The sequence below is a fragment of the Salvia hispanica genome, chromosome 2, assembly GCF_029641045.1.
Source record: "Salvia hispanica isolate PSC_SH4W2 chromosome 2, Shi_PSC_v1, whole genome shotgun sequence".
Lineage (NCBI taxonomy): Eukaryota > Viridiplantae > Streptophyta > Magnoliopsida > Lamiales > Lamiaceae > Salvia > Salvia hispanica.
In genome coordinates, this window is record NC_142693.1 from 54,041,895 (window position 1) to 54,056,146 (window position 14,252).

The 14,252-nt window shown below is 38.2% G+C and overlaps 1 protein-coding gene across 1 annotated transcript; it reads right to left on the bottom strand.

Moving 5' to 3' along the window:
- Positions 1-11,514: 11,514 nt before the first annotated feature.
- Positions 11,515-13,676, bottom strand: LOC148932645 (1-aminocyclopropane-1-carboxylate oxidase homolog 1-like). The gene is made up of 3 exons (XM_089064136.1): positions 13,071-13,676; positions 12,608-12,929; positions 11,515-12,243 (listed from the first exon to the last, which is right to left on the bottom strand). Exons 1-3 carry the CDS (start codon positions 13,586-13,588, stop codon positions 11,986-11,988), a joined length of 1,098 nt encoding a protein of 365 aa, XP_088920262.1. The 5' UTR covers positions 13,589-13,676; the 3' UTR covers positions 11,515-11,985.
- Positions 13,677-14,252: the final 576 nt, after the last annotated feature.

Below are 14,252 nucleotides of genomic sequence, written 5' to 3' on the forward strand. Positions count from 1 at the left end.
CTCATAACTCAAATACATCATGCTTTAAATTAATTAAAACCTAAAACATGCTTTTTTACGGCTTAGCTATTATACCTTGATGATTCTCCAAAGAATCGAAGATGGCTAGCGCCTTCTCCACGTGAAGATCTTTAGTACAAAACCACGGATCTTCTGTCTGTTAGAGTTTGTATACTAGAAATCACCTTTCGAGTGATTGAATACTCTTAAAACTCTTATTTTATTTTCCAAAGGAATAAACAGATTATTTTTGTCATAATGTTGTTATGTTTTACATTTAATGGATGTTTATTACATGTTTAAATGTATAAGTAACTTAACAAAGTCTAAGTCTTTGTTTTAGTAGACCGGTTGTGGGCGTCGTTCACTTTAAGGTAACACGGTCTGTTCTAAACAAAGAAAAATAATAATTTCACAACCTAGATAGGCTTAGACTACCTATCGTGAAAGGTTGCAATGTCAATCCGATTATTTCTAAGCCTTACTGAAATAAGATGACATTGGTGTGGTATAGCACTGAATGGATCTAACAGCGAGACAGTCTTTATGCTATCTACTGAAAGACGTGGTCTCGTAAATTATTTCTCAATCAATGTACGTTAGCATTGAGCATACGGTATTGATTATGCACTACTTTGACTTACCAAATGGTGCGGGTTTTTCGCAACCCAATAAGCCTGGTATATTGGGTAGTGGTGATTAATATCTAGCGGTGCTAGGATTGCTATTATGTTGAATCGTGCGCGAGGTGAGTCTCGTTTGATAACATCCTCAAGAGAAGCTTGAAATAAGGTTTTATTATTCGGAACCTAGCTAGTTGGAGTTTAATTACTCTATGAATAATAAATAAGATTTTCTTGCTGAGTGAATAAATAAGTCCTTAGCAGACAATAATTAATTAATGGATGTTTCTATCTTAAGCGTGGGAAATAAATATCAAGTAATGGAAACCCGAAGTACTTATAATTTCGGATTTGGATGGGGAGTGCAATATTACTTCTGTAGTGGTTGCTCGTATTATTCCAATTTTAAGCTTATATTAAATTGAGTTTAATTTAATTAGTAAAAAGCTAATTGGAGGAGCCCATATCCAAAGCCTTCCATAGATCCCTGTCTGGGCCCAATATGTGACTTATTATAAATAGGAGAATAAAGGAGACAAAAAAAATACTTAATTATACTCAAAATTTTCGCCCCCCCTATTCCTAGGAGTGGTCGAATTTTTCTCCTTTGTGGGATAGGATTTCTGTCTTCTTTATTTAAGTCCTAGTATATTGGTGAGATCAGCCCACCCTGATATCAGTTTACAGTCCGGGAACCAGACAGAAGATCCGTGGTTTTGTACTAAAGATCTTCACGTGGACAAGGCGCTAGCCATCTTCGATTCTTTGGAGAATCATCAAGGTATAATGGCTAAACCCTATAAAAGCATGTTTTAGGTTTCAATTAATTTAAAGCATGTTTTATTTGAGTTATGAGCATGATACATGTGATAATTACGCGAATAGAATTTATCTAAATAATCTGCTAAATAGATCAGAATTATTATGTAACTGATTTATGTGAGCGCTTCCGCTGCCAACCTCTTCACTGTCTGGTTCCCGGACTGTAAACTGATATCAGGGTGGGCTGATCTCACCAGTATACTAGAACTTTAATAAAGAAGATGGAAAACCTATCCCACGGAGGAGAGAAAATCGCCCCTTTTCTATGTAGAGAGGGGGACGAAAATTTTGATTGAAAACAAGTGTATTTTTTGTCTCCTTTATTCTCCTATTTACATTAAGTCACATATTGGGCCCAGATAGGGATCTATGGAAGATTTTGGATATGGGCTCCTCCAATTAGCTTTTTACTAATTAAATTAAACCTAATTTAATATAAGCTTATAATTGGAATATTACGAGCAACCACTACATAAGTGATATTGCACTCCCCATCCAAATCCGAAATTATAAGTACTTCGGGTTTCCATTGCTTGATATTTATTTCCCGCGCTTAAGATAGAAACATCCATTAATTAATTATTGTCAGCTATGGACTTAATTAATTAATATCTTATTAATTCCAAGAGTGGACTTAGCAAGAAACACTTATTTATTATACATAGAGTAATCAAACTCCAACTAGCTAGGTTCCGAATAATAAAACCTTATTTCAAGCTCCTCTTGAGGATGTTATCAAACGAGACACACCTCGCGCACAATTCAACATAATAGCAATCCTAGCACCGCTAGATATTAATCACCACTACCCAATATACCAGGCTTATTGGGTTGCGAAAAACCCGCACCATTTGGTAAGTCAAAGTAGTGCATAATCAATACCGCATGCTCAATGCTAACGTACATTGATTAAGAAACAATAATTTACAAGACCCCGTCTTTCAGTAGATAGCATAAAGACTATCTCGGTGTTAGATCCATTCAGTGCTATACCACACCAACGTCATCTTATTTCATTAAGGCTTAGAAATAATCGGACTAACATTGCAACCTTTCACGATAGGTAGTCTAAGCCTACCATGTCAATAGCAAAGCAATTATCAGGCCTTGTACAAAGCATAGCATACATGAGACTACCAACTACCGAAGCGTATGGTATCCTTCTCATCTCTGCTATCTCAGATGCAGTCTTAGGACACATCTCTTGAGATAAATGGATGTCATGTCTAAAAGGTAAGAAACCTTTCTTGGCATCTTGCATGCTAAAGCGACTAAGTACAGTGTCGATGTAAGGTTCTTGATATAAGCACAACATCCTTTTCTCACGGTTCCGTAGGACCTTGATACCTAAAATGTGTCCCGCGTCTTTCATATCCTTCATCTCGAACTGGTTTGACAACCACGTTCGTACTGATGACAACATCTTTTTATTGTTTTCAATTAGAAGAATTTCATCTACATATAAAACTAAGAACACCACATTCCCCTTCCCTACCTTCTTGTACACGCGCTCTCATTAGGGCATTTTTCGAATCCAAACTTGTGAACAGTTTGATCGAAGCACTGATTCCATGATCTAGATGCTTGCTTGAGGCCATAAATGGCCTTCTTAAGCTTCCAAACCATGTGCTCTTTGCCCTTGACGGCATAACCCTCGGGTTGTTCCATGTAAATGGTCTCCTCAAGACTACCGTTTAAGAACGCAGTCTTAACGTCCATCTGCCACACATCCCAATCCATGTAAGCTGCTATAGACAATAGAATCCGAATCGATTTGAGCATGGCCACTGGGGAGAAGGTCTCGTCGTAATTGACACCTTCCTTTTGGGTGTACCCCTTAGCCACTAGTCTTGCCTTAAAGACTTTAACTCGTCCATCGGGTCCACGTTTACGTTTGTATATCCACTTGCTCCCAATGGCAGCACAGCCTTCGGGTAGGACAGATAAATCGTAGACGTCTTTGTCTATCATAGATTGTAGTTCCGAATCCATTGCACTTACCCATTGGCAATGATCGACATCCGCCTGCGCCTCTGCAAAATTTCAGGGATCTAGTACATTACTGTCCGAGGAGTGATCCATAGATTCTCCCAAACCAATCTACCTTCCGGGCTCATGAGAGACCCTCCCACTGCGGCGCGACACTACAACATTAGGTGTAGAAGTTGAAGGTTCGGGAATTGGTTGTACAATTGGTACTTGTTCTTGGTTAATGGAACTTGTGACTGAAGTGAGCTCTTCAGGAGCCACCTCACTGCTGGGTTTATGATTCATAACAAAGTCTTCCTCTAAGAATGTCGTGTGAGTGCTTACAATGAACTTCTTGTCTCGGAGACTATAGAATTCATAAGCTTTCGAGCCTTTGGGGTAACCTATAAACAAACATACCTCTGTCCTTGAGTCCGGCTTAGTTGGATCCTTTTCCAAGACGTGAGTTGGACACCCCCATATCTTGAGATGTTCTAGATTGGGCTTACGCCCATTCCACAACTCATATGGAGTGGCAGGAACAGATTTTGACGATAAATTGTCTAAAATATGGCTCGCGGAAAGTAATGCATGTCCCCTAAACGAAATAGGCAGTCGTGCATAACTCATCATCGATCGAACCATTTTCAACAAGGTTCTGTTCCTTCTTTCAGCTACGCCATTCTGCTGGAGTGTGCCTGGCGCAGTCAGTTGGGATTCAATTCCCTCTACTGATAAGTAGTCCAAAAACTCGGCATTAAGGTATTCGCCTCCACGATCAGATCGCAGGCTTTTGATACGTTTTCCATGACGCGTCTCGGCATAAGCCGTAAACTCTTTGAACTTGTCAAAAGATTCAGACTTAAAGCGCATCAAATAAACACATCCAACTTTCGAGTAATCATCAATAAAGGTGATGAAATAGCGAAAGTCGCCTCTCGCCTCGGTTGACATTGGTCCACACACATCAGTATGAAAGAGTTCTAGTACTTCCTTGGCCCTATTACCTTTCACCCTAAAAGGTCTCTTAGTCATCTTGCCTTCCAAGCAAGATTCACACGTAGGAAACGTCTCAGTGTCTAGACCTTTAACAAGGTCTTGGTCCACTAGAGTTTGAATCCTTCTTTGGTTGGCATGACCAAGTCTAAGGTGCCATAAGTACGTTTCGTTCATTGAACTTGAAGGTTCCTTTCTTTTATTTGAAATTTTTGATGCATTATTGAGTTCTAATTTGCGATTATTAAATTGTGTAGATATGATTGTGTACAGATTCTTTTTCATGATACCACGACAGATATAAGAACCATCTTTCTTAATAACACAACTGTCATTAAAAGAAATCGAATATCCATCAAAAACCAATTTAGAAACTGAAATTAAATTTCTTCTAAAAGAAGGTATCGACAAAACATTCTTCATAACCAAAAATCTGTTACTACTAAAACGCAAATAAACGTCTCCTACTTCTACGGCCGCCACTTTAGTAGCGTCGCCCAGCTGGACTTCGATCTCTCCATCATATAGCCGTCTTGTCACCTGCATTAAGTCAGGATCAAAACAAATATGATTAGTCGCTCCAGTGTCTATAACCCAAGTATGAGATGAAATCGAAGCCAAACATGACTCGACAACTAGAGCTTGGTGCATACCTGTAGCCTTACCCTTTTTGGGGCAGTTTGGCTTCCATTGCCCCTTCTCACCACACTTGAAACACTTTCATGTTTGCTTCTTTCCCGACCTCCTCTTCTTATTTCCCTTAGCTTCCTTGGGTACGACCTGGTTCGTCACTTTCCTCTTTCCTGCGCCAGGCCTAGGGCCAGAGGAACGATGTGTCGAACTAACCATCGCAGCCTTAGCTTGGTTCATGAGATCCTCTGCCAACTGAAGTTCAGTCAACAACTCAGCCAAGATGTAGTTTCTTTTGTTCATCTTTAAGTTGAGCTTGAACTGCTGAAAGCTAGGGGGCAGACTCTAAAGGATGATAGTGACTTAGGACTCGGCATCAATGACACCTCCCAAAACCTCAATTTGATTGAGGTGGCTCATCATCTCGAGGACATGGTCCCGCACAGATGAACCCTCCTTCATAGTCTTGCACATGATACTCCGAAAGGTTTGAGACTTAGCCGTTCGATTCTGAGTACTAAAGAGATTTGTGAGATTTTGCATAATATCTGCGGCAGTCGCCATGGCGGCATGCTGATGTCTAAGCACTGTTGACATGGAGGCCAACATATAACACTTAGCCATATCATTCGCCTTATGCCACTGTCTATGCGCATCTCTCACTGCCTGCGCGGCATTAACCGCCGACATTGGAGGACGTGGAGTAGTGAGCACGAACTTGTACTCATCAGCCGTGAGAACGATGTCCAAATTTTGTTTCCATTCTATGTAATTTTGGCCCTCGAGTTTGTTTTCTTTAAGAATTGCAAAAAAGAGGAGTGAGTGACATGTTGACGATTTAGTTTGCACTACAACACATAATATTTACTTTTTGTCATAAACTTATGTGATGAAATTGAGGAGATTAGCCATAAAAATTTTCAAATTCTCACAACTGTAAAATTAAAATTTTGTACCCTCAGGCAGAGGTCAATACGCATTAAAATTTTAACATATTTACTGGTCACAACACCGACGAATAGTCCAGAGACCGCAGCACGGCATGGCCGCCAAATGTTGCCTAAGCACGACCATCAGATTTAGCATTACATAATCTTGTTTCTACAACACACTCTCATAACAATGCTCATGCGTTGATAACAAGACCAAGCTATCTCGTAAATTCTGTTTGGACTTCTGAAACTTGTAATTTCTTAGGATTATTGTCCCCACAGCATGGGTGGCGATAATATTGGAAACTACTTTCTAGTCCATACTATTTACATTTGAGAAGTCCACCTATATGAACTTGCTATTTCTTAGGATTATTGTCCCCACACCATGAGTGGCGATAAGATTCAGAAATTAGCTTCATTAGTTGTGGACCAATCGATGGAGACCATATACAAACTTAGTTCGTAACTATCGCTTAGATATTTGAGTTATGGTTTTTCATTAATTATCCTTAGCCTTAGTGCAGATTTAAAGGCTTAATTAAATTCTATTGGTATTTAATTGACTGGATATTTAAATCTTTTATAATCTTTTAGAACATCTTATTAAAGGATAATATATTAATTACTGAAGTTTAATCCATATTCATGTCTTCTATAAGATTTATCTAAAATAATTAATTATTTATATCTTGGATTGGCATGAATAAATAAACTTAAATTAATTCCTTATTAAGATTGGGAAGAGAATAATATTTTATTATTTAATGAAATCCTACATATCTATCCTTATTAGGATTCTGGATATATAATACAATTAAGAAACTATTAGATTATTCTTGTCCATATCATCTAGGAATAAAATATATCCATAGATATGGTCAATAATCTAAATATTCCTAAAATCAAGGGAAATCTTCCTAAAATATTTTATTTCCATTAAATAATAATATTTTAATGATATCTTTTAATTTAGGAATCAAATAATCATTAAAATAATATTTCAACGATATCTCATCGATCGTGGTTGACACGAATCGACAACGACGAAGATCCGCCGGGGTACGCTCGCCGGAACGGCGATTTTGCCGTCCAGCCACCGCCGACAACTCACGCGACGGCGTGGCTGCTTCCATTCTCCCTTTCTCCGGCATGAAGACGCTGATCTTTCTCTCCGTCGACGTTCCACAGCTGCGCAGCCACCGCCACGCAGCTCCGGCGATGCTCCCTCCGCCCCGTTCGACCTTGCGAGAACGAGCAGCAACCGCGCGAAGCGGTGTAGCTCTGGTCAAGCATCGTTAGGGCAGGGGTCGATTAGGGTTAGGGTTCCCGTTAGGTTTAGGGTTTCTCGATGGAGGAATCACCGCTGCTCTCGGACGAGCAGCGGATTCCGATCGTCTCCACCGACGTCGAAGGCCGCATGGCCAAGGGAGATCGCCGCTGCGGTCTGGTCGGCGGCATGGACGAGCCCTCGCTCGTTTTCACGTCGCCGCTTGATCGTTGTGATGCTCCCACTATTCGGCGTGATTTCCGAGGCTTGTCCGGATCCGGCGGTCTCACCAGCGGCGTGCACGAGACCACCCTCGTCTGCGCGTCGCAGTTTGATCACCTCCGAAGCTCCCACTCGCTCGACAACCCTAATTTGATCGCATGTAGCGCGATTCTTCTCGGTGCAAGCGCCGACGAATCGCACGTCTCGTCCGTTCCAAATATTTGAGTTCTTTGTTTCGATTGTTCTTGAGTTCATCATGCATAATAAAATAACAACTAAAATCAAGAACATGCTTCGAAAAAAAAACGCATGCATACATGAATTTCGCGAAATTTAAATCCAAATAATCAGAGCCAAAGACTGGCTCTGATACCAATTGAAGCGGTTGGCAGCGCAAGCGCTCACATAAGTCGATTACATAATAATCCTGATCTATTTAGCAGATTATTTAGACAAATTCTATTCGCGTAATTATCACATGTATCATGCTCATAACTCAAATAAATCATGCTTTAAATTAATTAAAACCTAAAACATGCTTTTCTACGGTTTAACTATTATACCTTGATGATTCTCCAAAGAATTGAAGATGGCTAGCGCCTTCTCCACATGAAGATCTTTAGTACAAAACCACGGATCTTCTGTCTGGTTCCCGGACTGTATACTGATATCAAGGTGGGCTGATCTCACCAGTATACTAGGACTTAAATAAAGAAGACGGAAAACCTATCCCTCGAAGGAGAGAAAAATCGCCCCTAGTCTATCTAGAGAGGGGCTCGAAATTTTTGGAAGAAAATAATGTATTTTCTGTCTCCTTTATTCTCCTATTTATATTAAGTCACATATTGGGCCCAGACATGGATCTATGGAAGGTTTTGGATATGAGCTCTTCCAATTAACTTTTTACTAATTAAATTAAACCTAATTTAATATAAGCTTATAATTGGAATATTACGAGCAACCACTACAGAAGTAATATTGCACTCCCCATCCAAATCCGAAATTATAAGTACTTCGGGTTTCCATTGCTTGATATTTATTTCTCACGCTTAAGATAGAAACATCCATTAATTAATTATTGTCTGCTATGGACTTAATTAATTAATATCTTATTTATTCCAAGAGTGGACTCGGCAAGAAATTCTTATTTATTATTCATAGAGTAATCAAACTCCAACTAGCTATGTTCCGAATAATAAAACCTTATTTCAAGCTCCTCTTGAGGATGTTATCAAACGAGACTCACCTCGCGCACGATTCAACATAATAGCAATCCTAGCACCGCTAGATATTAATTACCACTACCCAATATACCAGGCTTATTGGGTTGCGCAAAACCCGCACCGTTTGGTAAGTCAAAGTAGTACATAATCAATATCGTATGCTCAATGCTAACATACATTGATTAAGAAACAATAATTTACAAGACCTCGTCTTTCAGTAGATAGCATAAAGACTGTCTCGTTGTTAAATTCATTCAGTGCTATACCACACCAACGTCATCTTCTTTCAGTAAGGCTTAGAAATAATCGGACTGACATTGCAACCTTTCACGATAGGTAGTGTAAGCTTATCTAGGTTGTGAAATTCTTCTTTTTCTTTGTTCAGAACTGACCGTGTTACCTTAAAGTGAACGACGCCCACAACCGGTCTACTAAAACAAAGACTTAGACTTTGTTAAGTTACTTATACATTTAAACATGAGATAAACATCCATTGAATGTTCATAACAACATTATGACAAAAATAATCTGTTTATTCCTTTGGAAAATAAAATAAGAGTTTTAATAGTATTCAATCACTCGAAAGGTGATTTCTAGTACACAAACTCTAACAATCGGTGAGCGCACAATGTAAAGATCGGAGCCACTTCATACCAATTATAATGTCGGTCATTGTCTTCTTCGACAACATCCTAATCTACGGTGCTATACTTGAGGATCACGCCAAAAACATGATGAGGTACTGTTCATTTTGTCTTTGCAAAAGTTTTATGTAAAAGTTTTCTAATGTTATTTTTGTAGTTCGACATTTGACTATTTGGGGCATTCAATTGCCAACGGCGATTTGAAAGAGGATCCTTAAAAAATTGAGGCAATGGTAGCTTGGTCAACTCCGAAAAATATTAAACAGCTGCATGGATTTCTTATTTGACAGGATACTATCGACGCTTCATTCAGCACTATGCTATGATCGTTGTTCCTCTCATCAGCCTTCTCAAGAAGGATCCATTCCTTTGGTCCTCTTCGGCCAATGACAGTTTTATGACTTATTCATTAAGGAATATTAAGCTCTATTCTCAATTTCTCTCGCTCATTTTCATAACTGTCACATAAACTCTCATCCGGAAACTAAGAATGATCGACGGATGCAGATTCCGCTACGTTGCAGACTCTTTCCGTCGACTTCTCATCGACAACATCGAGATAAGGATTTTCACCTTATCAGAGGGCCGCAATCCAATGTCCTTCCAGAAGCTCACTTTCCAAGGCCTCACACTTGTGCCCGAGAGAAGTTGCAACTACCGTGCAGTAGTGGGATCGATCCTTGCTTATTTTGCAATTCTACTCTTCCGAAACTAACTGTGCTGCCCTTATTGCTAGCTATACTTTTATATTGTATGGATGATGTAATTAGAAGGGCCTGGGCAACCGGAGGTATAATTTGGCTGGCTATAAAAGCAGCCCTCACTAACATGGGCAGGTACCATAATTTTTTTTTTTAATATAGAAAAATGTATCCATAAATTAACATTAATAATCCATGTCTCGGGAAATTAACACTAATTAGAAACGCAATTGAGGTCCAACTTGGATGGCTATGTACCTGTCATAACATTGTTTTAATATAAAGAGCCCTCACGAAAACATGGTGCGAGGCAATAATTTGTCGCGTAACCGTCGTGTAGGATTGCAGTATATTTTAAAAACGAGAAAGACGTCTCTTTATAACTTATTAAAAGTTTGTTATTATGTAATTGGTAAAAATTTACCATATATGAAAAATTATAACTAAAACTGTTAATGTGAGACAGACTAAAGTGAAAAATCAGAACGACTAAAGTGGGATAGAGTGAGAACTACATTATCATAGATTTTGACTTACAAAAACTAAATTTAAGATTTGTAAAATAGTGAAAAATGGAAATACATTTCTATCAATTTTAAAATATGTTTTGGAATTTAAAATATTTCATATAAGCGAACACAATATTTCGAAGTCATTTATATATTAGTAAATATTGTATTAGGGTTGCGTTAGCGTGCTAACTAATTTACAGTAATAACTAATAACTTTCAATTATGTGTATTAAAATTATCAACACAAAGACATAATTATATCAATACAACATGTAAATTTAAATATTAACACAAAGACATAAGTTTATCAACACAAGAATATTGGTAAATTTATGTTTTTGTGTTGATAATTTTAACATACAATATTGATATTAGTTAGTATTAGTTATTACTATAAAATAGTAAGTATTTGATCACGCACCTATTGTATTATTATACATCTAATATACATGTTTTTATTAGATATATATGGGAGGGTTAATTTCGTTCTATGTTTCGGATCAATCATCAACCAAGTTAGAAGAGTAGGTGTCCGTCTTATTTCAGTTGCGAGGTACTCTAGAAATGCCCTCATTCTTCTTCTTACGCATACTTACACTCAACTTCAACAATTGATTGGAGAAATTTGAATGATTAACAATTGAAGTTTAATGTAGGAATTTTAGTTGAGTCATTTTATTTTCACTGAAGTGTTTATTTTTTATTAAAAATTATGGTAGTATTTTAATTTGTGTTATTTGTTTTGCAATTGAAACATTAAATAAAAAGATTTTAAAATGGTAAATTTAACATTTAAGTTGTGGTTGAAAAATTAGACTGGCCTTATTGCAGGTAGTAGTATGGTAATTGAAATATAAAATACTGACATTGATAGAAGAAAAGAAAAATACGTTGTAGATGAAAGTGAGACTAACATTTCCAGTAAGACGAGGCCTTAATTTATTTCTCCTGGGCAGACACAACATGTGCATCACAAGTACTTTAAATGTGCATCACAAGTACTTTATAAATTAAACGTTATTAACTTACATAACACTTGTTTGAAAATCCCCACAGGCCACAATAGAAGACGAAACTTGAACAATATTACTCCCTCCGTCCCACATTTATAGTCACATTTAGTTATGGCACAAGTTTTAAGGAATTAGTGAAGTGTGTAATTAATGAAGTGAGATGATGAAGTGTATAATAAATGAAGTGAGATGAAGGAGTGTGTAATAAATTAAGTGAGTTGGTTGAAGGTGGGTCCTTTGTTGACTTTTTGGTTTTTTATTTTTGTTTTGGTTTATTTTTGTATTGACAATGACATTTGAGTGTAATTTTAGTGAATAATGGGGTAAAATTTTATGTCCAAATATGGAAAATTCTAAATGTGACTACAAATGTGGGACGGACTTTTATGGCAAAATGTGACTATAAAACTGGGACGGAGGGAGTACTATTTATTTATTAATCCTGTAATAATCGAAGGCTGATTCAACGCGAGCTCCTTTGACTTTGTAGTATTGGAAGTACTCTTCGAACATGAAGTCTCTATAGACCGCAGGCTTGTCTTTGGTCACGAGCTCTTTGATGGGACCAAATGGCTTCCCTTGTGCTCGGATGCTCGGTGTGGAGAAGGTTGCCACCGAGATCCTCGGCCCTGCCAACTGCGACAACACTCTATGTTCCACGCTTATGAACTCGTCGTTGCTAAGAATCTGCAAATGATAATTATAATTAATTACGTAATCAAAAAATAATACTCCCTCCGTCCGCGAATAGGAGTCCCAGTTGAGTTGGGTGCGGGTTTTAAGAAAAGTTTGAGTGTAATAATTTAAGTGTGTGATAGTGGAATGTGAGACCCATTTATATTATTATTTGCAATCAAAGTGGATTAAAATTAATTGCAGCTTCTAAATTAAGGGAAAAGTGGGGTCATTTTTTATACTCCCAAAATAAAATGTCTAATCGGGACTACTAATGGCGGACGGATGAAAATGGCCAACCGGGACTCCTATTCGCGGACGAAGGGAGTAATTGTTTCCAGTGGTGTAATTAAGTGAGGCTGATCATATAATTAACCTGCATGAGATCACCGAAGTTGGCGATGAGGGCCCCAGGGACGGGCGGTACATCAACCCATTGGTTGTCGCGAAGCATCTGAAGGCCGCCGAGGGTGTCCTGAATGAGCAAGGTGAGGAAAGTGGTGTCGGAATGCTTGGGGGCTCCTAAGGTCTTGTGAGGCTCGGGACAAGCTGGGTAATACAAACATGATATAGACTGACTTTTCATGCACTCCATTTTGGACAAGTAATCAGTGGGAAGGCCTAAGGCTTCTGAGAACAACTCTGCCATTAGTTCCCTCACCTCAATCATGTACTTTACATACTCCTCCATTTCCTTCCTGCAAATCAAAACAAATTACGACAAATGAGAACTCATCCCAAAAGATTAGTCTGTCTAGATATAAAGCCTATTTGGTGTATAAACTCCACACCAGTTGCTTTCACAATCGATGTGGGACATTGAGTCTGTAATAGTATACCTGCAGGCTGAAGGAATTTCGTGAGAGTCAAGATGATCGTTAGTGTAAACCACATTCAAAACATCCCTCCAACAAGCAGGATCGCCTTTCTGAGCGGGGAGGTTGCTGTTCCACTTCACTAGCTTGCTTCTCTCGTATGTGTAGAGTGACTCCTTCTCCTCGTATGGGAGCTCGTGGAATCTCTTTATAGATTCCAACATGGCGTTCATTGTTTCCAACGGAACGCCATGGTTGATGATGCTGAAGAAACCCCATTCTCTGGCAGCCTTACCGATCGCCTCCACCACTTCCCTCCGCCTTGCTCCCCCACTCTCCGCCCCAGTCAGGTCTATCACAGGAAGCTCCACCGCTGCGCCCTTGGCTGTTGGGTAACGGTCTATGACCTCCTGCGGATGCACGAAGAGACGGGGTATCTCCTTCACTCCCGCATCCACCAGACCCTTCACTCCTGTTTTTCTTTCGTCGAATTCCTTAACTTCTTTCTCCCAATCGAAATCTACGTTGCTAACACCCACCATTTTCCAAATCAAATGCTGAAAATGAAGATAATTAGATTATCGTTTGCTGAATATGTATGGTTGAGTAGTTAAGAGTTGATGAATTGTCATAAGATATAGCCAACTATATATAGTAGACAACTCAATATTTTGCATGTGTAAACTTTTAATTCTTTAAGCGTTACCAAGAGGGTCAAAAACGGAATGCTTTACAGTATATTTAAAAAGTTCAAATTTTTCGAAATTAATATTAAAAGAAGCTTGATTGAAACTAAAGATGTAATTCATTGGCTTGGAGCAAGAAGAGTCATTTATTTAATGGAATTATTACAATTTTCCAATTAATTTTATAGATTAATATTATACTTATCTATTTATTTGTTTATTACTATTATTTTAATGAACATTATGGTCGTCAAATTATGTAAATAGAGTCAATTGTGCATGTGCATGGTGAAATTTAATAAAGCAAAACCAATAATTTTGTAGACTACTGGCCCGAATCTAATATTTTCATCAAGATCTGCGCCACAATATTTTTACAACTAATTTGATTTTGTTCTTATAAATCTGCTTCACAATTTTCCCTTGTTACGTAACTCTTACGGCTATCTAATTTTATTTGTCAAGATCATCTGCGCCACTTTAATTTATATATTTTGTCTTTAATTTCTTTTTGTGAGTT